Below are 22,293 nucleotides of genomic sequence, written 5' to 3'. Positions count from 1 at the left end.
CTTTCTTTACAATGAAGGGAAAGAAACAAATGTGTGTCGAATATATTTGAGACTATAAGGTAACAATATAATAAGACACCTTATTTTAATCATGAAATGGTTTTGATTAAAAGAAAATGTTGTTTTTGTCTGTTCTACTCTGTATTTGTAATATATTGACTGGGTTGAATAGAATTGCATTAACAAAAAATACTAAAATACAATTTTCATTGACTAAAACTAGACTAAAATAGTCACGAATAATTCTGACTAAAATATGTATAAATATCTGACAAAAATGCTCAGACTTTTAGTCGACTGAAAATAGGCTAAAAGTGAGTCTGGATATGACCAATACTAATAAAAACTAATAAAAAATTGAGCGCATGACGTAAAGACTAGACTAAAACTAAAATTACGACAGGGTAAAAGAAAAAGCTGTCAATCATGGCTACAAGACTTTTTTAAATAGTATTGTGCGCTACATAGCAGTATATTGGGTGTGTGTGGTCATATCAGTGGAAAATGTACGAACCTCTGAACCTAGGCTCAGTGTGGTCATCGTTCCCCCACTGTGGAGGGGTGTGGTCACGTGGTGGCGGCGGAGGCGAATGACTCTCTTGTCGCGTTGTATGGGATGTAGGGCTGCCATGCCTTCCAGGTAACTTCTGCCCAATAATGTTTTCTAGGTGGCGCCTTGAAAAGGTTACAAAGTCAATGTGAGTGGGGTGGTAGTAGCCTAGGGGTAACACACTCGCCTACGAACCAGAAGACCCAGACACTTAACCCTAAGTTGCTCCAGAGGGGGACTGTCCCTGTAACTACTGATTGTAAGTCGCTCTGGATAAGGGCGTCTGATAAATGCTGTAAATGTAAATGAGTCTCAGTGGGAGTTGTCCTTTGGTCGACCGATGTCTCACCTGATGTCCACAACCTGGTCGTTTCCAGCATCAGCAGAGTCTTGGCCTCCAAGTCCCACGATTTTATCTAAATCCACTTTGATCTCTTTTGCCTGGAGAAAACAACACAAGCAGATTCTCATCAGAGTCAAGCCCTCCATTCAAGGAGCCGCAGTACTGACCGAGTCGGGGTGGGACCCTTACCCCAACGTCATCGCACTGGAAGAGGAAGACCTGAGGAAAGCGCCTGTGCCGCTTGTGCACCGTGACCATCAGGAGGGAGGTGTAGTCACAGCTGTCCAACACGGCCGCTGTCTGCGTGATGCTGGTCAGGGGAAGTGATTCCAGCTCCTCCTGTGCACAGATCACAAGCCATTGGCAAAAAACTCTGAAACACTTTGCACAAATCACTTTGCACAAAATATTTGCGCTTTTTACTTTACTGCTCTTTTTTTATGGCTCTTTTCTTTAAACATTGTCTTTCACTCATTTGCACACCTTCACCCCACCAGTTGCACATATTATATGTTAAAGACGTAAAAGTGTAACATTTGGTTATGTTTGCAATATTTGCACATTGGTTCATTGTATACTTTTTGCAATACTGTGGTCTGTAACAGTCGCAAAAAGCATTTCACTGCATATCATACCGTGTAGGACTATGTATGTGGCAAATAAAATTTGGCTGACCAAATGTGACCATCCTCATCCTTAGACTCAGAGTGACTCAGGAGGAGTTGTGTCCTCAGGCCACACACGTCCCACCCCGACCATCATCTCATCATGACCCAGCAATCTGTTACTGCTACACTGGACACTGTACAATGCAACTCATCTTTTAATGAGATTTTTACTTATTATTCGCATTCTGCTTTATAATGAGTCAGCGTACAGTATCTACAGCCACTGATGTCTGTGTCATGTGTTTCAATATGCTTTTTCTCCGGAAAGCTCCACCTTAGTCTCCGTGTCGCTGAGTTGTAATGCGTTGCCCTGCACCTCGAGGATCATCTCCTGGCCCCAGACTTTCCCCTTCGAGTCCAGATGTTTGAGTCGCGTCACGCAGTCGTCCAGGCTCCTGATTTGCTGACCGTTCAGTTCGCATGTGAGCAGGTGCTGCAGTTCATCACAGACACATAAGCAGACATCCACACGCATTAAAAAGAATACAGAAGGCCTCTGTGGACCTGCTCGGCCCTCACCTCAACCCTGTAGAGAAAGTTCTCAGGCTCTTGGCTGATGGACTCTGAATACTCCTTCCTTTGCACTTGATAAGCAACAAAAAATAAGTCTTACAAGCGAACAGAAGTCACATTTTATCATCCCCCACAGACACAGTAGTGGTGTGAACTCACAGTATATTGATTTTCCGCTTGGTCTGGATACGCTGGGCCTCGGGATGCTCGGCTCCTCATAAGAGAACCCCCTGAAACGTTAGATAACGATGACGTTTTAGCTTATGAATGACCATTGGTCACCCTGCAACCCAATCGTCCTGGGCTCAGTAACTCATGTCTGAAGGAGAAATTACATTTACATTTACGGCATTTACCAGAGCGACTTACAACCAGTAGTTACAGGGACAGTCCCCCCTGGAGACACTCAGGGTTAAGTGTCTTGCTCAGGGACACGATGGTAGTAAGTGTGGTTTGAACCTGGGTCTTCTGGTTCATAGGCGAGTGTGTTACTACCACCTGAGTGTGGTTACCACCTTACTCCTCCTTACTGAATTCTAGGAATAATAATGTGTAAAACAGGCTGTATCCTCATTGGTTTACTTTTCTTTTGCAATTCGTGTCAGCAATCAAAACTAGTTTGTCTCTTACAAATAGTTAAGTAGTTTAAGCCCACATGCATCACATACACCTCCTCCCACCCCACTATGGCAGGCCAACAGGGCCAATAATCAGCAGGTTCACGACCTGGCAACAAAATACCGTAAAAACGCTGTTCAATTCTTCTCAACTACGCTTTTTTAACGGCATAAGCCGTAAAGCTGCATTCTGAACACGCCCTCAGCGCTACTTTTATGCCATCGAGTGAAGTGATAGTCGTTGTGATACACAGCAAGCGCAGCACACAGTGACACAATGAAATCCATCACCCTTAAGGAAGCCACGACGGGCGCCCGGGGATTTGAACCAGCAACCTTCCGGCTACGGACCTAGCAACCGCTAGGCCACCACCGCCCCAGGCCAGCCAAAAAGGTAAGAGCTTCTGGTTGAGTTCTGTGGGTGGACGTAGAAATCTTGCCTAGGGCTCCAAATTTGTTTAGGCCAAATTAAAATATGCATATGAAATTAAAAGCATAATGGCTGATAAAACATTACAAACATACTTTCAAGACGTCTTTTTTTTTTTTTTCATTTTATTTTGCAACAGCTGTGTCTTAAAGAGTTTTTTTTAAGAACTTTTTAATGATTTCATTACATCCCAACATGCCAATGACCTCATGGTTCCACCTGCACCCTTTATGGCACAAGCTCTCATAAAGATAACTTGCATTTCAGCACGTAAACGTATGAGAATGAGCAGAGTAGTCCTGTACTGCTGCAGGACGTGGGATGGGCTGTAATACCTTGACGGCAGCCCATGAGGACTGTTTATCTGGAACATTCTTCGGTCGTGGCGTCACAGATCTCGAGTCAAAAGGTTGCTGTGAAAGAAAGTCGGCAAATGGGTCTCAATGCCACGGTGCCCTTCCGCACTGAAAAGCCGTTTGCAAAAGCGGAATCGGAAAATCAGTGTCTGAATATTGAGTGAAAGCTTCTTAGCCAGCAGTCAACGTTTACAATTCTGTCATGTCATTTACTTAAAACTCCGTTTTCCACTTCAATGTACACTTTTACGACTTAATAAGGAATTATTTATTTTATTTTTTTTCCATGATCAATGATCAAAAAGAACAACGTGAGCAGTAACGTTACCGTCCTCAGCCGTGCTTTCCTTCTGTCCCATCCCCAGATTTATTCTATTCCCGGCACCAAGGAACCATCCATCCCGCAGCAGAAAAAAGGAGGAAAATAACTTCCTGCTGCCGAGAGTCGGGGTCAAAGTCTGCCACGGGCGAACAGGGAGGGGAGGCACTCGGCAAGCGGTCAAAGTTCCTGAAAAGGCGACTACCGCGGAAAAATACCAAACCAGAAGCACCAAATCGCGTAATTAAATTTGACTTTATTTAATACTTATGTACATGAACGTGACAAACCACCATCACGAGAAAATTGTTTTATTATTAATAACCAAAGTCAGATGTTGGATCCTTAGGCCCGGGCCTTGGCCTGAGTAGCTTTAGCCAGCATCTTCAGGTCCGTGATGCACTTAGCAATGCTCTCCTTCTCCTGCAACACAGAACGAGGAAAAGGTCCACGTCAGCAGATATAAACGGCACGAAATACGAGTGCAGAACCTCTGCCAGGAGGCCACAAAAGGTACAAATATAAATCTCCAAATCTAAAAGTTGGAAAGAGCTCCATTTGCCGTACAGGCGTGGATAGCAGAAAGCCCGGTGAGGAACACGGGAGAGAAGCACTCGCCTGCTGTGGGGTGATGCTGCTGACGACGTTCTTCTCCACCCAGTTGACCATGTGCTCCTGCTCCATGCGGCGATGGAGGTTCTGCACCTCGATCTGGTAATCCAGCCGCTTCTTCACCTCGTTGGTCACCAAGTGTAGCCGCTCCCTGTGGTTGATTTCGAGCAGCATGGCCACGTTGTTCTGGGGTGAACGGGACACAGTTCCAGATTAGACCCCAAAAACAGGACATGCAAACAATCGTATTCATTGGCCAAGGCCATGAAGTAAGTTTAGGCTTCTTACACATATTCAGAAAGGAATTTCCATGACCATGTGTCCTGTAATTTACATGATTTTCACGGCTGAGAAAGTTCTGGAACATGGAAGCAACACACGCAGCACCACATGCCGTGGTTCACTACATGCAAAGTTGTAGTCGTAGACGTAGAAAAACGTTGCTCGTTTTACTATGTACTTCATATTCCAAAACTTTTCAGGGCCTGGTAAATTCTCTTTTCGAATTCCATGACTTTTCCAGGTTTTTAATGACCGCAGGAACCCTGTAGGTGTGACCAGTAATTATCAAGCGTCCTTGGTGCAATCGGATTGGGATCAATCCTTTATCCGTCCATCAAGAACAAATTTGAGGACAGGCAGTCTGATATTGACCCACTCTGACTGTTATTCATGTGGAGGCAATGAATTTAACTAGTCGTTGCAGAGTTGTTCGGGGAATCAAAGAGGAACTCTTCAGGTCAAGTTTCAAATAAAAAAACCTCCTCTGCTCACCCTCTTGGCGTCAAACAGCATGGGCCGTCCCTCTGCCCTCCACTGCTCCTTCTTCTCGTCCTCGACAGCCTGAGCCAGGCTGGTCATGGCCAGGTCCTTCACCTCCTGGGCTTTGGACACTTTGTCCTATGGATTTCAATTCAGGCACAAAGTCGGTCTACATTCGGCAGAATCCTGGGGGGGGCGCTGTTAGATTTCAAGGTCGTCGCATGAGGCGTACCTGGTTCAACTTGTCCGCAAATGCCGCCACCTGGGGGCCAAATTTCTTTACGCCATAGACAACAACAGCACCAATGGAAGCTGCAGCAAAGGTCTCGTGGTTGACGACATAGATCTCCTTGGACAGCAGGTACAGCAGCAGGCCCGTGCCCAGCATGTATGGCCCTGGAGAGAAGACAAGAGAAGTTACGCACTTTAACAGAATACATATCCACTACTCATGACGTCTATGTCTCACTGAACATAATATCTTTTTACTGGCATTGCTCTTATTTTATTCAATGATCTAAAACTTTGACTTAAATATGCACAGTCGGATCAGGCTGGCTCAGGATGCATTTCGCTGCTATAACTACGCATATGACAAAAAAAAAAAAAAAAAGTCTTGAACTATTGTGATCTGATTAGAAAATTTCCCATATTTCCAGGTCAGGCTGAACGCACAGAGAACAGAGGAGGGGACTGACGTTCCCCGGCACACCTGTCACGCCAGTCTTGGGGTACAGCAGCTGGAAAAGCTCTTCGGGGATGATGCCATGGCGAACCTTGCCACCTTTCTCCGGCAGCGGAGGCACGGGGGCCAAACTCTGAGGAGATGAGTGGAGGGAGCGAGACGCCTGGACCACACTGTGGGGGTAGAAAATTATTATTATTATTTTTAAAGGTGATAAATCCGAAGCCAGGAATTCTATAAAACATGAAAGAAAATTTCCACTTACCAAGCACCAAACGATCCGCTGCTTTTAAAGGCAGGGCCTGAAACGAGAATAAAAATTCATTCGGAAAAATTTAACTAGTTTCAGAATTTAGCAGTACTGGGGTTCACGTTCAACTGGTTTTGCAGAGCCGTAAGGGTAAAAAAAAAAATACAATTTAACCATAAAATGGCCACAACGTTAAAACGGTTCTCATTAAGCAACTAAAATGATCACGGTACGACTCGCAGGATAAGATTCGGACGCTCCGCGACCGGGGCAAGGGCATTCTAGCCAGCAGCTAGCGCTGAATTAGCATCGCAGCTAACAGCAAGCAAATAAGCACCAGTCCGTACGGACAACTTGTTACCGCGAACAGGGATTTAAAGCTTTAAAACCTTTAAAGAGATTTAAAATGCGCATAAAACGCGAGTGAAGTCCGTTCCGTGGTGCACACGACGGGATGAAGTAGAAGGCGTTTCAGTCAGCGGGCGGCCGGGTCGTTACCCTTCACACCGACACCGCAGCCGAATCTGAACAACGCGCGTTAAACCGCGTCCCCGAACGGGCCCCACCTGAAACGAGCACCAGTCTCGACAGCATGTCTGCTCCGACGAGCGTCAAAACTCCCACAACACGAAGCTGTTCGACGCCGAAACACCGGTCGCTGTCTGCGGCCGCGCTGTGCCCTTCTGCCGGGAGCAAGGATGGCGGAGGGGCAAGGCTGCTCTCGCGAGATTTCCCTCGACGCCCAATCGTTTATTTCCGGGTGAACGATTTGTAGTTCGTCGGCATACATATATGGACGGTGTTCCAAGCTCGTTCAACCACGCTTCTCTGACGGTGCGAGGTAATAACGAAGGATCAAGGCAAAATATTTCATAAGTTACGTTTTGTTTTATCATCTTGTATGTCACGAAATTTCGTGTTCGGCAAATAAGGTTATTCATGTTACAGACCATCCCCACCATGGGAAAGACACATCTTCTATTCTGACACCTGTGAATATTGCAGTTCTTGACAAACCTGCAATATATGCAAAATGCCTCTGTGTATGGACCTGTCCTGTCTATAGCTATTTTTTCGAAATTATAAGGTAAATAAAAGTTCATAATTCATATTAAATATAAAAATAGTGTTTTCCTTGTCTGAAAAAATGTACTGTATAAAGCTTATTATCTATAGTTCTCTACAAATCCCTACAAATGCATGTTGCTGTGGATAAACACGTAAATATGAATATATGAGTGGTCATGACGACCTCAGAGGTCATCACAATATACAGATTTACGTTGCATTCTGAATCTGAAACCGATTTCCCGAGGAAGTCTCGCAGTACTCTACCCCCTACAGGCGCGACCCAGGTACTGCAGCCTGCTGAGCAGCATTTAAGGTGGAACGGACCGGGTTCAAAGCAGAGACCACATCACATTTCACTGTGCCCATCACTTTACTTCATTACGTGATGCACTTTGTAGTTTACCAGTGAATAACTCGGCCTTGGCCACGGTTTAATTCAATTTCAATTTAATTCAATATTGTATGTTTATAATATGTTTATTCATCTCCAAACAATATATCCAAAACAATTACTGCATACATTTCAATTGATATTGCGATTTTCTGTGTTATTTTATGCTAACCCTGAACTGGTGTATGCAGTATAACAGGATTTTAGAAGGAACACAACATAATGTCTTTTCCAGCACAGTAATTTCCACAGAAGTCTTAGCTTTGAGAAATAAGCCAAGAGGGGAACATATCTAAAAAAAAAAGCTCCTGGAATTACTCAGGCAAAAACTATTGTGAAGTTGATTGTTTCTGGAACGAATGGCCCGCACCAGTTGCCACACACAGTGTGTCACTCTGCACCCATGCACCAGTCATAACGTGTGATAAACACCACTAACAACTCCAAATCACAAAAACCCTCAGGCTTTAACCGTGACTGGCACTTGACTAGTATCGGAGCTGCATCAGCTCTTCACAGATGATTAGAATCTGGTAGAGAAACGTAACTAGTTAAATTCCTATATTTTACCACCACATTGCAAATGATTGTGTCATGTATCACATGAAGTGTGCGGTGCAATAAAATCCCCCTACATATCAAAATCCGCTCTGGGCGTGAATCATGTTGGCCTTAACTGCACATTGTCACTTCCAGGACACTAGTTCCACTCCGATAGGTAAGGCAGAAACGTCAGTTTCTTAGTATAAGAAACCTGTGTTACAGCGGAAGCAGGAAGTGAACAGAAAAACCACAGGAGTCTTCTGTAGAATATCCCATTCGCTTTTCAATACCTTCTTGTATTATTTAGTTTATTTAGGGCAACATCATATTAACATGCAAAACAGGTCTAAATTAAAAAAAAGTTTGTGAGCAGCCACAGAACAGTTTCTGTAAAAAATCATATTTTTCTTATTAAATCATATTTTTTATCTGGGCCCTTAGGTCAGGACAAACTGCAGCAGTAATTCAGAAGTTCAGTGTGTCATACATTTTTTTTTCTGGCTTGATACTTCCACTTATGCATCTGTAACTCATCACAACTTACAGAAGAACGTTGCAGTTTAGTGGCAGCCGTTCAAATGTCCATGCAACATATAATAAATCCGAATGTCCTTGTCATGATCTCAGTGGCACGTTCCTTTCGTAACAAAAAAAAAACTTCTGCCGGAAATTTGCTGTAGGGTTCAGTCTGTTAGCGCTGAAATGCACAAGAGAAATGCATCTGCTGACCCCTAAGGAATGTCCATGTCTCCATTGAAACCCTGCGATAGGCGCTTCTCAGCTTCAGCGGCGCAGCTCCCCCTGTCCACGTTCTCCTTGCTCTCCTCATCCCGGTCCCCGGACCTCTGCCCGCAGGTGCAGTCCTGGGTCCTTTTGAGCGGGGATTCGGAAGCTAGAAAAGGAAATGCCTGACGTTCTCTTTCTCTGCACCACAAATCCAAAGACACAATCATAGGGAAATGATTACACACCGCATTCACATCCTGAAACGTTCTGAAGGTTCTAACAGCTTCTCAGGTTTACAACAACCGCTGGGTAAACTAGACCATGGGAACGGTTTTCAAAAAACCTTTCTCGTGCTCATAAGTCACATTACAATATGTATGGAGACCTTTGATGCTCATTGAAAATATCCTGATGGTCTAAAATAATTCTGATCTAAAATGTGTAATTATTGTTAATGGGAAGGAACAGGTGGCATGTGACAGTACCGCCCGGTCCCACGGCTGCATTAATCTGTTCATCTGAACGTTCCAGTGTTTGACGTTGGTGCTGGCCCTGACGGAGCTTCTTCTGTGCAGCCTGAAGAGAAGGAAGATCAATTTTTTTTTTGTCATTTGAAATCAATTTGCAGAATTTAACATTATATAGTGAAAGTGAAACAGCACCTTAAAACCATCACCCTTGGTGAGCAGTGGGCAGCCATGACAGGTTCCCCAAAGCACTTTAATATTTTGAGAAACCAGACATTCTTGTACAGTGCTGAGTTGATTTTAAGGGTGCGGAACATGAAAGACCTAACCATCACATCCTGGTCCACTCTGTGCCGGTTGGCTCGCACCTCCTCCACCTGCCGCTGCGCCTCCTCCAGAGCCCGCGATTTACTCTCCATCTCCTGCTTGAGCTCCTGCTTCTCCCTCTGGGTCTTCAAGATGTACTCCTCCTGCTCCTCCTGCAGGGCCATCAGAGCCTTCATCTTCTCCTCCTCCTCAGCCAGCAACCTGTAAACCGCAGCAGGCAAACCCGCATATCAACCTGCCACCATGACACCTACAGCTGAAGCTGTTGAAGTTCAAGTTGAGTTATATACACGTTAACACGTGAATAGTGAGACGAAGCAAAAGTTTCTCCGGAACTGGTGCTACACGTAACATCTATACACAGACAAACCGGCTAAAGTGCATGTGTTACATTTAACCAAAAACATGTAGACAACAGTGAGACAGACAGCGCTAAACTAGGAAATGTATAATAACTGTGCCAAGTACAAAATAGTGCAAATACTGCTGTGCAAAATCGAACGGTGCAATAATAGATAATAATAGATAACGGTCCTGCACAAATTCAGGCTCGTCAGTGCAACTCGTCTCATCTGTTAGATCTTCATCCCTCCTAAAATGCATCTCCTGATCCCACCTCGCTTCGCCAGCAGGGGAACCCACTCTAGCCTATTCCGTCACGAGCCTGTCACTCTGTGCACTTGTCTCATCTGTCCACCGCATGCAGATGAGAACCAAATGAGCTCTTCCTGCGCAGTCACTGTGAGTCTTCAATCACAGGCGGGGCAGGGAGGTAAGATCTTAAGTGACAAAATGTCGTCAAATTTGCATCATTAGTAATGTGCACAGCGGGAAAAATGGGCTCGGGTATTACACGGGGTTGCCAGATCTGGTCAGTTGACTGAGCCTCGATCTGGCAACCCTGCTCTGAACATCGCTGAACTTTCCACAGTAATGGGCACGGGAATTGTCACTTGAATAAATGCAGTCAGTCTACATGGTCAGAGGGTAATAATCTCTGCTCTCTTCTAGTGACTGACAGCTGGTGCGAGTGAACAGATTTTCATTTTAGCGGGACTGGGTTGATGTGAGTGTCAGATTTGGCGGCACCAGCGAGGGCTCGGTACCTGGCCTGTGTGTATCTGAAGGCCTCCTCGTCCTGCCGGGCCTTGATCTCCTGGTGCAGCGCCTCCTCAGCTGCTGCCTGCATGTCCTCCAGCTCCCCGAATCCGCTTGCGCTGCTTTCTCTGCCTCGGCCTCCTTCAGGCCATCTCAGCCTGCATGCTCGCCCTGGCCTGGGTACACACACACACACACACACACACACACACCATTAGTCATTCGCTTAGTTGCGCCTGAAGCAGGCTGGTCAGCCCCGTCTCCCCCTCACCCGTCCTCGGCCTCCTGCAGCTGCACCTCCAGGGTTCTCCTCAGCTGCTCGTGCTGCTGGCGCCATCCTCAGCTCGTCCTGCTCCAGCAGGGCCTGGGCCTGGCGCTTCGCCTCCTTCAGGAGCTCCAGCTCGGCCAGCTGCGCGCCTTCTCCTCCTGCAGGGCCTGGAGCCGCTGCAGCTCCTGCTCCTTGGCCTGTCGCCGCCGCTCCCTCTGTTCCCGGCTGCTTCCCGCCGCTTCATCTTCAGTCCTTGTGTAGTGACGTCTTCCCCTCCGTCTGCAGCCGGATGGCCGTCTGAATGGCTGCAGAGGTCACAAAAAAAAAAAAAAGATGTTGGAAAACTCCCTCACATTCGCGTTGGGAATAAAAGGAGGTTTTCCTCGGACCTGATGACCACTCCTGCCTCTGTTTGGTGTCGGACGCGCTCATCTCATACGTTTGGAGAGGGTTTTTCAGGCAAAGCATGCATCTCTTCCCATCCTTTGTCGGGCAGCACCTGACAAGTAGAACAGAGAACGTCAGGGTCATCACTGGCCAGGTCCACACACGCCTACACACCCTCTGATAGGGGTGCTAGTAGCCTAGTCGCCTGGTGAACCAGAAGACCCAGGTTCAAATCCCACTTACTACCCTTGTGTCCCTGAGCAAGACACTGTCCCAGGGGGACTGTCCCTGTCACTACTGATTGTAAGTCGCTCAGGATAAATGCTGTAAATGTAAATAAGGAATCGGCAACTGAAAAAACCTTTAAAGGCTCTATGAGAGGTCAATTCACCCAAAGTCACCATCAAATCCAACTTACGACTGTCACTTTGTCACTTTCATATCGTCAGGCACAACCTACTCATTTATGGGTCTTGTATTTTTACACTATAGAGCAAAACTAAAGACACAAGTCTATGAAATAACACTTGAAATGTTATATTTAAAAAGTTGAAGATCTGAGTCTCTCCAAATCAGGGAGCTTTTGCTGTGATGGCAGCTTTTCACACTCTTGTCTTCTCTGCACCACCTAAAATGAGACAACGGGGACAGTTTCCAACAGTCCTGAAGGTTTATGCTGAACACTTTCTTATCATTCACTCACGTTAATGAGCATCTCATCAAGCGGCCTCTGATGATGACAATAGTGAACAAAGCCGCCATGAAGGTACAAAGAGTCGACTGAAAAATCTGATTAATCAAACATACTTCACTTTCTCCTCATACAACAAATAGTGAAGTGATTGTTACATGTGATACACAGCAGCACAGCACACGGTGCACACAGTGAAATTTGTCCTCTGCATTTATCCCACACCCTGAGTGAGCCGTGGGCAGCCATGACAGGCACCCGGGGAACAGTGTGTGGGGATGGTGCTTTGCTCAGTGGCACCTCAGTGGAACCTTGGTGGAACGTGATTCAAACCGGGAACCTTCTGATTACTGGGCCGCTTCCTTAACCGCTAGGCCACCACTGCCCCCGCTAGGCTACCACTGCCTATACTGCCTATGTTCATTCAAAACGGCCCCATCTCAGTCTCCAGAACCACCACAGAGTAGGGGCATCCAAGCTTTTGACTGGTATTTTGTTAATTGTATAATGTATATTTATTAATGAATATTTATATGTTTTTGTAATTGTATGTATTGATGTTTTGTTAGTTTTTTACTTTTTTTACTATTTAGGTGTTCTTTATGTGTAAAGTCATCTGAGAATTTCGGACAGTGTATGCAACTTGGCTGACTGAAGAGGGACAGTGTAATTTTTCTCAGCAGCACATGACCATGATGTGCTATTAATGCCAACATGGCTGCTATCTGAATCAGGTACATGCATTTGCAAAGTCTAGCTAATTTGGTAGACCTTGGAAGATCATGACTTGGAAGACTGGAGGACAGGTACACAGGGACAAGCTGCCCACCTCTACACAGCAGTTCATGTCCAGCGCGATGCTGCCTTTGTGATCCTTCTGGTCTTCGTTGGTGAAGTAGGAGAGGCTGTTGGGTTTCAGCGTGAACCATCGCTCTTTCCAGTTCCTTCTCAGCTGGCTTTCTTCCATAAGTATCCCTACAGCAAGACCAGAAGACAAATTTGGGTACAAATTTGGACACATTTTTTTTTTTTAGAATGAATCAGTCACTGATTAATCATGGTACCTCCTTGAGCACATCTCCAACTATTTCCCTGTACACCTGCTCCACTGCCATCGTGACGGTTTCCCTATCAATGCCTCGAGTGAGCTTCCCAGAATTCATCATGTCCAGAAATGCCCAAACCGTGAAGCCCTTCTGCTGCACAGAGTCCTGCGACAGGAAGTCCTCCAGCTCCACACAGTTCAGCTCCACATTCATGGCCATGCAGATCTTCTTCAGTAAGTACTCAACCTGTGCCAACAAGCATGGTACATCACCTGAATCATGCTCCACTCCCTGCACAACGTTAGAAAGCATGATGTTTTATTTATATTTTATTTCATTTTATTAATAATTTGGGGGCAGTGGTGGCCTAGTGGTGAAGGAAGGTTGCCGGTTTGAATCCCCATCCGCCAAGGTGCCACTGAGGTGCCACCGTCCCCACACACTGCTCCCCAGGTGCCTGTCATGGCTGCCCACTGCTCACCAAGGGTGATGGTTAAATGCAGAGGACACATTTCGTTGTGTCACCGTGTGCTGTGCTGCAGCGTATCACAATGACAATCACTTCACTTTCATATCATGTTATATTTCCCGCCGCTGCTGCCAGCCCTGGCTGTGCAAAACCGACTACAGGAAACCCTCAGCTGTGCTGCAACGGAACCGGCAGCCCACAAGACGCCACGAAAAAAACGGATTCTGCTCAGGCACAGAGGCAGAGGAAAGGTTCACTTCAGTTTCTATTTTTAGACTTCTTCCACCTTCTGTTGGTTTTGGTAACACTTTCGTTAAGGTGTTACGGAGCCATTAAAGCCACCATAGCGGCACCAGGAAAGTCGCTTTCAGTGTGCGGGCAGAGCTGCCAGGGACAGTCACCTCGTCGGGCACCATGACCAGGGGGTACTTGTCCTCCGACAGGAAGTTGAACAGGCACCAGAGGCGGAAGGCGTCGTCCCTGGGCAGCACGCTCCTGCTGTCGGTGCGGTAGTTCTTCTTGGCGGTCAGTGTCCAGCAGAGGTTGTCCACGTTCTCCTTCAGGAAGCTCCCTTCCACCACCTGCTCAACAGACAGAGAGCTGTAGCACGGGTGACCTTCTGCCTCGCGCCTGCGTGTGAATGCGGCCGCGTGTGCGTGGCGCCTGATGTAATCTGCAACTTCCACTGCAGAGGCAGAAGTTGAGGCATAAAGAGGCCTTGCCATATATGGACTTGTGTAGTTGGTGCCAATGAGTAAAATAATATACCATAAGACCTCTGAAACACCTCTGCTGTTGACCTCAGCTCAGAAAGGGTGCAACCATCATATATAACCGTGGTTCAAATGCTCTATCGTGCTAAGCTAAGCAAAATGCTAAGCTAATCCTGCATTGTCAACAGTGGTGGACACATGGCAGGAGGCATTGAGTTGATGCACTGGGTTCTTCTGAGAGCTGGAGTGCATGTTACCTTGTCCAGGATGAACTTGTTGAGGTAAGGCATGTAGCCCTGGTTGGACACAGGTCCGTCATCGTCGTCCCTGAAGTCTTCATCGAGAGCCACCGGGTTGTGAGGGATGTTCAGAACCGTGCAGAGGTTATGGGACAGGACCTAACACCCAGACACACGCAGGTCAAATACCAAGCACCACAATGACTCTGAACTAACAGTTAGACGCTCTCAGAAGACCTGTCACATGCCTGCATAATACCTTTGGTACCTTTCGTGCCTGCTTTACAGAGCTTTCCTAAGGTGACCAGGTCTACATCTTCACACACATGAACCAGAAAAAAACTGTGCTTATGTCATGCATGCATAAGAAAAAACCCACATCCCATTGGCCTCCACATCTATCTGCACCATGACCACAATTGTCTGGAACATAAGTGTAAAACAGGGTGAGGAGCATGTGGCTTGAGGAGCATTCTTCCAGCAGGGATTAGATGGATCTATGATGCTTAAAGTACATTATGACACTTTTCTTTGGCTCACAAATGCATTCATTGAATAATATTTGAAATAAGTCCCCTGTCGTGAGAATTTGACTTTGTGAGATGATTTAACATTAAGACGAGTTAACCTGACCTGTCTGTGGTCCTGCAGTGGCTAGAAATGGTGACAGGTGTAAGGTGGTGATAGGACCCTTGGTCATTCTGCTTCTCCGTTCAGAGAGCGGCAGCTCAGACGGTCAGATCTGGAATTTGTTCCCTCATGACATCATAAGGGGAAAGGTTACCTCCCGTTTCTCCCACCGTCACGGCAGTTGCTTGGTGATTGGATGTAAAAATGAGCACAAATGTGCTCCATCACACGATACACTGAAGAACCAGTGGTTTTATTTTTTCTGGAAAACTTTGTGGTTTGTTGATGTCATTTCCACGAACACCCCCTGAACTCCTATAGGCCGCTCTCCTCCTCGTCCCGCCTCTCTCCTCCTCATTAGCATTTAAAGCTACAGACACCAAAACAGAGCGTCCTCGGAAATCTCACTGTGGGACTGGATCAAAGTGGCTGTAATTCTGCACCAAGACGGAATTTCGGAAAGAGACTTCAGATACAGTATTAGGGGACCAACAAGACCGATATAAAAGCAAAAATGTTAATAAAAGGGGAGATTAAATTAATCGTCCATGAGTATAATCCTCAAACAATAGGGGTTGTAAAGAAATATGACCAGAGGGATATAGAACCGAGCCCCTTTTTCAACATGGATGCACACACCACTGACCTTCAGCTGAGACTTCGACACCTTCCCACTCTTCTCCAGGTCCAGGGCAGTGAAGGCATACCAGATGGACTTAAGCAACTCTGATCGCAGCTCCATGACTGCAGAGACATCACTTTTCCCTCAGTTTTCCCCTCTTTTGCTCCGTCTTTTCGCGTCGCTCTCGCTCTCGCACGCTCTGTCTTTCTCAGCTTCCCGGACGTGAGGGCCCGGGCTTGCAGACACCCACACCCTGTTGCAGAATGAGTTTTATCAAGAAATATGCACCCCCTGCTGGAGTTTATGAAATGAAACGAATTTCTTTTCTTTCTTCTTCCTCTTGTTTCAGAATTTCGGGCAAAACCTCTGACTGCTCGCTTAACAGAAGTGCCACTTTTATTTTTCTTTACTCATGATTAAATAGACAGGGGAAATGGAGAACTAACCATCCAGCGAGAGGGAACTGTTTGGCCATAGAAAAGAATGGACAGAAAGTACCAGAGAGTTCCCTACACAATTACAGAAAGGCAACAGAGGGAGGGAGATATCTAGATCACTGAAATATGAAGGGTCTTTTTCTAAATTACAGATGAAACCTGACCTCAGGCTAAGTTTTACCTTTTAAAGTAAAAAAAAAAAAATTCAAAAAGGAATATCTGTTGATCTCTCTGATGCACATCTGGTGTGATGTGGTTATGAAGTTCTGCTTTTTTGTGTGTGTGTGTGTGTGTGTTTGTCACAGGCTGTTCCTGCTGACAGACACAAAATGCAACGTTTCATCTATGGTGATTGCAAAAGCCAGCCAATGCACTGGCCCTTTAATAGATCTATGTTCCTTTATGCAGCTCTGCAATATTTTACTCCAGACGTCCATAACACTTCCAGCCTCATAACATTTGAAACTTTTTAAAGGTGATATTATTATTATTATTATTTTGCTTTTATATCTGTCTTATACTGTATCTGAAGTTTCATTCCGAAATTCAGTTGTGGTCCAGAATTACAGCCACTTTGATCCAGTCCCACAATGAGATTTCGACAGGACGCGCCGTTTTGGTGTCTGTAGTTTTAAATGCTAATAAGAGGCAGAATATCATCATCAACACCATTTACCAAACATAATGTTTGGCACAGACAGGAAGTCGTGTTGGCGTTTTTAAAAAATAAATTCCCCTTATGACGTCATAAGGGGACAAATTCCAGATCCGGCCGCCTGAGCTGCCGCTCTCTGAATGGTGAAGCAGAATGACCAAAGTGGACCATAACTCTGAACCATCACGTTGCTGCGATCTCCAGATCCTGAGGTTCACTCTCTACAACATTCGCAAGATTCGGCCTTTTCTCTCGCAACAGGCTACGCAGCTCCTCGTCCAGGCAACGGTCATCTCGAAACTCGATTATTGTAACTCTCTCCTGGCTGGAGCCTCTGCGGTCACCATAAAACCCCTCCAGATGATCCAAAATATGGCAGATCTTCAATCAGCCAAAATACACCCATGTTACGCCTCTTCTCACCTCCCTCCACTGGCTCCCGGTAGCTGCTCGCATTGAGTGGAACTGCATCCTATATCAATACAATACTAGCTACACTCCTGTACGCTCTCTCAGATCGGCAAATGAAATGAGACTGAAAATTCCCTCTTCACGGGGTCTCCGATTCCAATCGACTCTGTTCTCCGTTGTTGTCCCTGGCTGGTGGAACAACCTGCCCTCCTCCACACGACTAGCCGAGTCTACCACCACCTTTAAGAAGCAGGTGAAATCCCGCTTATTCAAAAAGAATTTCAGACAAATGTAACACTTACACATGCACAAGAAAATAAAGAAAACACATTGAATGAGAAGGTGTGTCCAAACTTTTGGCCTGTACTGTATGTGTGTGTATCCGTGTCCATTTCACGTGGATTTGTGTGAGTGTTTCATATACGTGTGTGAGAGTTTTCAGTAGTATAAATGTGTGCTTGTCAGTTTCATATGTAAATGAGTATGAGTTTCACATGTGTTTTTGTAACAAAAGTCTGAAATATTTCCTAAACGGCCCCTCATAATAAAATATTTGGCTCTGAGGCGATAAAGTGCATTAATAAAGAACTGTTGAAACGGCGCCTCTGGTTTGGCTCCAGACCGGCGGGGGGCGCAGTGGAGCCAGAGATGGCGCGGCGCCGCTCTTCCGCACGACGACGAGAAGAAACCCGTGAAGTTCATCAACACCAAATTCTGTACGTGCCGACAAACGTCTGCCGTCGAGTCGTGCTTTGCCGGCATCGTGCAGGTAGGCGGCGGTTCGTGGGCGAAACGTGCGAGGCATGTGGCCGTGAAGAGAACGTGTGACGAAAAACGGTGAAAGAGGAAGTAAATGAGCTACTTCCGTTAGCATAACACGCTTACAGCGTCCCGTGTACAGTGTATAAATACACACAAATGTTATAATGTAAGCGGCGTTGTAAATCACTGGTCTTGTTCCTTCCAAATGCCGTGCTGAGTTTCGTGATGTTTATTCAAGGTGCTTTGAAACGCGGTTAAAGCTCACGTTTGTGTGTGCAGGGTTTGGATCATGTCGCCAGGTGCATTACAGACACTCCGGGCTCCGATGGCTGCCCTGCTGCTCTTAATCTTCTTCGAGGTCCTGTCCATTACTCACGCCGACAAGGTAAACCACCACCATAATCATCATCACTGTTACGGTTCTGGTAGTTTTCAAGGTCCATTGACATGAAAATGTGACTTAGATTATTTAACATTATTACAAATGCCCTCAGCCTGTCTATGGTCCTGCAGTGGCTAGAAATGGCGATAGGTGTAAAGTGTGCTTTGGTCATTCTTTGGTTTGATCTGGAATTTGTCCCCTTATGACATAAGGGGAAAGTTTACCTCCAATTTCTCATGCTTTTTCCACCCAGAGAATTTCCCACCCCTGCCCAAAAACATCTCCACCGACCGTCATGTCTTCAAAACGTGTAAAGCATTGCAGTTGCTCGGTGACTCTAAAGGACCAGTTGGTTCATTTTACTATTCCTGTATGCACCAAACATTGTGGTTGGTGAATGAAGTTGAGGGGTCCCGCGAATGTCCCCTCGATCGCTCTCCTCGTCCCGCCTCCCTCCTCCTTATTAGGATTTAAAGCTACAGACACCGAAACAATGTTCAAAATATATTTTTATAATCTTGCTTATAAATACCTTCTTTTTGCTTTTATTATATTTGTTTGTGTTCCTAAAAGAGTATGAACAGTTCTATAAATGAAATGTTAAATCCATCTGGCTAGGGGAACACAGTCTATGAAATCAGACGGTGCTTCAGGGAGACTTAGGAAGGCATAGGACATGCCACCGCTACCTCGCTGTGTCTCATCTGCCGTCATTTGATCCTGTTACTTATAAAAGTGTTCTGTAATATCACATTTTTTGAATTTCGAACATTGTCATACTTCGCTGTGCATTGTACCTGTGTGTGGTTTCTTCTGTTTCAGAGCTTTGAGGATGTGCGTTGTAAGTGCATCTGCCCGCCATACAGGAACATCAGTGGACATATCTATAACAGCAGGAACGTGTCCCAGAAGGACTGGTGAGTGCTTCCTCATCCTGTCAATTTCCTGCTCAGATCTCCCGGTGCTTATTCAACGCAGTAAGAGCAGGTGAAGTTTGCACAGTTTTTTGGATGGACCTCCTTTTTCCTGGTCTTCAGCACCTGTCTGCATGTGGTGGAGCCGATGCCTGTACCCGGACATGATGTGGAAGCCTACTGCCTGCTCTGCGAATGTAAATACGAGGAGCGCAGCAGCAACACAATCAAGGTGTGGTTTCTTTTACTCGCCTCAGTGCGTTTATGTGACGTTCTCGGTGAGATTTCAGGTTTACAGGATAGGGGTGGGTGATACGGCTGAAAACTGGATCACAATATCAGTGTTTCAAATCAGTCCATATCGATAATTATTGATATTTTTATGACTCATTTAAAATAAGTACCAGGGGAAAAAAATTACATTTGAACATTTTTATTTTAAACTTAACCTTCCTCTGATCATAGTCCCCTTAGTTAAGACAGAAAGTCTAAAGTCACAATGAACACTTAGCAATTATCTCTTAACATTTAAGGTGCAAAATGAAGAAAAAAAGTAAGAAATGCTTAATAAAGGGCCAATCCAGCCCGTTCTAAAAACCCACTGTTTAGCCGCAGTAGAAAAAACGGCATTTGAAACATGTTCACGGTCCTAAAAATGTTCCTTTTGCCCTGTAGGTGACTATCATAATCTACTTGTCAGTGGTTGGCACGCTGTTTCTGTACATGCTGTTCCTTCTGCTGGTGGACCCGCTAATGCGTAAACACGACCCGTACATACAGCGTCTGCACAACGAAGATGACGCCGAGGTACACGCACACACCGAATCGTGCTGCCAGAAACCCTTTCAGATCCGCCGTGGGCTCCGCAATTCAGCTTTCCTTTTTTCCCCCGTCTGCCCCTGTGGTCCAGGACACCCGCCCCCCAGCGGAAGGAGGCCAGCCCAGGGCCAACACGGTGCTGGAGAGGGTGGAGGGAGCGCAGCAGAGGTGGAAAAAGCAGGTCCAGGAGCAGCGCAAGACCGTCTTCGACCGTCACAAGATGCTCAGCTAGACTGTCCTGGCTGGTACAGCAGTGTCCGGTCAAAGCCGCACAGAACTTGCGCCGTTATATTTTACTGTTTTAAAAACGCTGCGCCTTCTGAAGGAGGAACGACGTACGCGTTTTAATTCAGACCACGTTTTATTTATTAGTAATCTTAAAATGCTATATTTCATGCCACACAGATCCATGCTAGACCCCAAGTGACCAGCGCAGAAATGCTTTAAATACTAAAACCTGGCTGATGCTGGGCCTGATGCCGAGTACTAGTAGGAGGATCTGGTTCCAGTTCCACACAATGGGCCGAACGTGATTAACACGCCCAATTTCGTAAAGCATTGCATTTCCCCATGTTGCATGTTCTGCACTTTAAAAAAAACTGAATAATCCTCTAGCATGGCTTGTTAATTGTCTTGTGGAGAGTTACCACATCATTACAGAGGCTGAGAAGTGCAAATCCTACTTGCAAAAAGTGAAACATTTTAGCCAGCGCAATAAAACGATTAATAAACACGCAAATCAGATGGAAAGGGCAGTTAACGATAAACCGGAGATTTTGTGGGAATCTAGGGTGACCAGATTCAAGCTTGTGAAAAAGAGGGCGCCTTAGGTAGGAAAGTTTATTGGTATAAAATGCAAATGTGTGCTCTCCCCTGGCACATGACCAATTAGGCAAGCGAAAAACCCGGCTGGACGCGACTTCCTGGTCTTGAAAAGAGGACCGATCTGGGGAAAAGGCTATGTTTGTTCACCCTGAGCATACAATTACAACAGGAAACACCAAAACGATTCCCAACGAAACGTCACGTGTGGTAAATTTGTTTTCGATGATTGTAAAAGTGTCTCGCATTTTGTAAATTTGCACTTGCCGGCCACGGTCCGTCGTAGACTAGGGCTTGACACACAAGACCGAATGTCGCTACGACAGGAACCAAAGCTAGCCGCCTGAAGGCGGTTTATAGCCGCTGTTAGCGGACGAAGCTTTCACTTCCATGTCTGGTAGTAGCTTTAATTCACTTCATGCAGCCTCTTCATTGGTTGCTCTGCGCTGCGCTATTAGGACATTGCATCATGGGAGCTTAGTTGAAGGGCAAAGCCTGATGCAAAGACTCGTACATTTTTAAGGGCACTTCAGGGTCTTCCTCTCTGCCTTTGCACATTTGGCCCGAATAATACTTCCTTTGTAATACATTTAGCTAGAAAAACAAAAAAAGCTTCCGTTATTAGTGCATCGCTTTTTAAAAAATGTTTTGATCAGACGTTGAACTTGAATGTCTGCAGTAAAGACCAAACGTAGAAGAGGAGGAGACTGTTGTGCAGGGGACTGAGAATGTAATCAGATTTATTGATTGAAACGAATCAGGATTTCCTTTGAAGGATTTGCCGTTGAATAAACAATATGGTTCTCTTGCAAAAAAAAAATTCAAGATTAGAAAAGACTTGGAAGTGTAATTTAACGAACCTACACTGTATGTGTCATGTAATGGATCATGTATGATTTAAAAAAAAAAAAAAAAAATCTTCTCACATTCACTTTATCCCTTAACAGCAATTCAAAACCCTCCCAGATACTTTGCAATATGGTGGGCCGGGTAGCTGGCATGCCATGTAAAAACCTCACCATCTTCTCACTCTGGTATAAGCTTTTATGAATTATGAAACTGTTATTTATTTCTTCATTCCTTGTGTTTGTGTGACATTGTTGTATTGCCGTCCCACGGTGTAAATGTGGGACCTCTGCTGCTTTCCCACATGTAATGACGCCGAAGCCGCTGGTTTGTGTTTGTTGTGTCTGTGCAGATCTGGAGAACATAAAGTTTAAACGAGTTTGAAAAGCCCTCCCTCCTGTCGTTCTTTAGCGCTTGGGCTTGTTTTTCCACCTTCATGGTTCCAGATGCGT

General features: G+C 45.6%; 3 protein-coding genes and 1 pseudogene across 3 annotated transcripts; 1 reads left to right on the top strand and 3 right to left on the bottom strand.

Moving 5' to 3' along the window:
- Positions 1 to 494: 494 nt before the first annotated feature.
- Positions 495 to 3,889, bottom strand: LOC114797999 (epidermal growth factor receptor kinase substrate 8-like protein 3). The gene is made up of 8 exons (XM_028993353.1): positions 3,806 to 3,889; positions 3,457 to 3,534; positions 2,234 to 2,304; positions 2,081 to 2,145; positions 1,836 to 1,994; positions 1,083 to 1,232; positions 900 to 991; positions 495 to 675 (listed from the first exon to the last, which is right to left on the bottom strand). The coding sequence occupies exons 2-8, from the start codon at positions 3,492 to 3,494 to the stop codon at positions 495 to 497; spliced, it is 756 nt and encodes a 251-aa protein (XP_028849186.1). The 5' UTR covers positions 3,495 to 3,534; positions 3,806 to 3,889.
- Positions 3,890 to 4,037: 148 nt separating this feature from the next.
- On the bottom strand, positions 4,038 to 6,832 carry LOC114798521 (ATP synthase F(0) complex subunit B1, mitochondrial-like). The gene is made up of 7 exons (XM_028994296.1): positions 6,672 to 6,832; positions 6,121 to 6,157; positions 5,883 to 6,028; positions 5,403 to 5,566; positions 5,183 to 5,308; positions 4,415 to 4,594; positions 4,038 to 4,219 (listed from the first exon to the last, which is right to left on the bottom strand). Exons 1-7 carry the CDS (start codon positions 6,697 to 6,699, stop codon positions 4,142 to 4,144), a joined length of 759 nt encoding a protein of 252 aa, XP_028850129.1. The 5' UTR covers positions 6,700 to 6,832; the 3' UTR covers positions 4,038 to 4,141.
- Positions 6,833 to 8,710: 1,878 nt separating this feature from the next.
- LOC114798368 (differentially expressed in FDCP 6 homolog) lies at positions 8,711 to 16,192 on the bottom strand (annotated as a pseudogene).
- A 1,749-nt stretch (positions 16,193 to 17,941) lies between these two features.
- Positions 17,942 to 22,228, top strand: LOC114797905 (putative protein 2). The gene is made up of 6 exons (XM_028993174.1): positions 17,942 to 18,065; positions 18,338 to 18,443; positions 19,263 to 19,357; positions 19,478 to 19,586; positions 20,030 to 20,161; positions 20,265 to 22,228. Exons 2-6 carry the CDS (start codon positions 18,348 to 18,350, stop codon positions 20,403 to 20,405), a joined length of 573 nt encoding a protein of 190 aa, XP_028849007.1. The 5' UTR covers positions 17,942 to 18,065; positions 18,338 to 18,347; the 3' UTR covers positions 20,406 to 22,228.
- The last annotated feature ends 65 nt before the right edge of the window (positions 22,229 to 22,293 follow it).

The sequence above is a fragment of the Denticeps clupeoides genome, chromosome 10 (genome assembly GCF_900700375.1).
Source record: "Denticeps clupeoides chromosome 10, fDenClu1.1, whole genome shotgun sequence".
Classification (NCBI taxonomy): Eukaryota; Metazoa; Chordata; class Actinopteri; order Clupeiformes; family Denticipitidae; genus Denticeps; species Denticeps clupeoides.
This window is presented reverse-complemented; position numbering and strand designations above follow the sequence as displayed.

What these genes read in the sequence shown, in the direction of transcription:
- LOC114797999 (XM_028993353.1), bottom strand. Translation starts at nt 3,494, where the DNA reads ATGTTCCAGATAAACAGTCCTCATGGGCTGCCGTCAAG. An exon ending in CCTCATGGGCTGCCGTCAAG is followed by an intron (nt 2,305 to 3,456) that starts GTATTACAGCCC and finishes CTAACGTTTCAG; the next exon opens with GGGGTTCTCTTATGAGGAGC. An exon ending in AAGCGGAAAATCAATATACT is followed by an intron (nt 2,146 to 2,233) that starts GTGAGTTCACAC and finishes TTGCTTATCAAG; the next exon opens with TGCAAAGGAAGGAGTATTCA.
- LOC114798521 (XM_028994296.1), bottom strand. Translation starts at nt 6,699, where the DNA reads ATGCTGTCGAGACTGGTGCTCGTTTCAG. An exon ending in GAGACTGGTGCTCGTTTCAG is followed by an intron (nt 6,158 to 6,671) that starts GTGGGGCCCGTT and finishes TTCTCGTTTCAG; the next exon opens with GCCCTGCCTTTAAAAGCAGC. An exon ending in AGCGGATCGTTTGGTGCTTG is followed by an intron (nt 6,029 to 6,120) that starts GTAAGTGGAAAT and finishes CTACCCCCACAG; the next exon opens with TGTGGTCCAGGCGTCTCGCT.
- LOC114797905 (XM_028993174.1), top strand. Translation starts at nt 18,348, where the DNA reads ATGTCGCCAGGTGCATTACAGACACTCCGGGCTCCGATGGCTGCCCTG. An exon ending in GCAGCAGCAACACAATCAAG is followed by an intron (nt 19,587 to 20,029) that starts GTGTGGTTTCTT and finishes TTTGCCCTGTAG; the next exon opens with GTGACTATCATAATCTACTT. An exon ending in ACAACGAAGATGACGCCGAG is followed by an intron (nt 20,162 to 20,264) that starts GTACACGCACAC and finishes CCTGTGGTCCAG; the next exon opens with GACACCCGCCCCCCAGCGGA.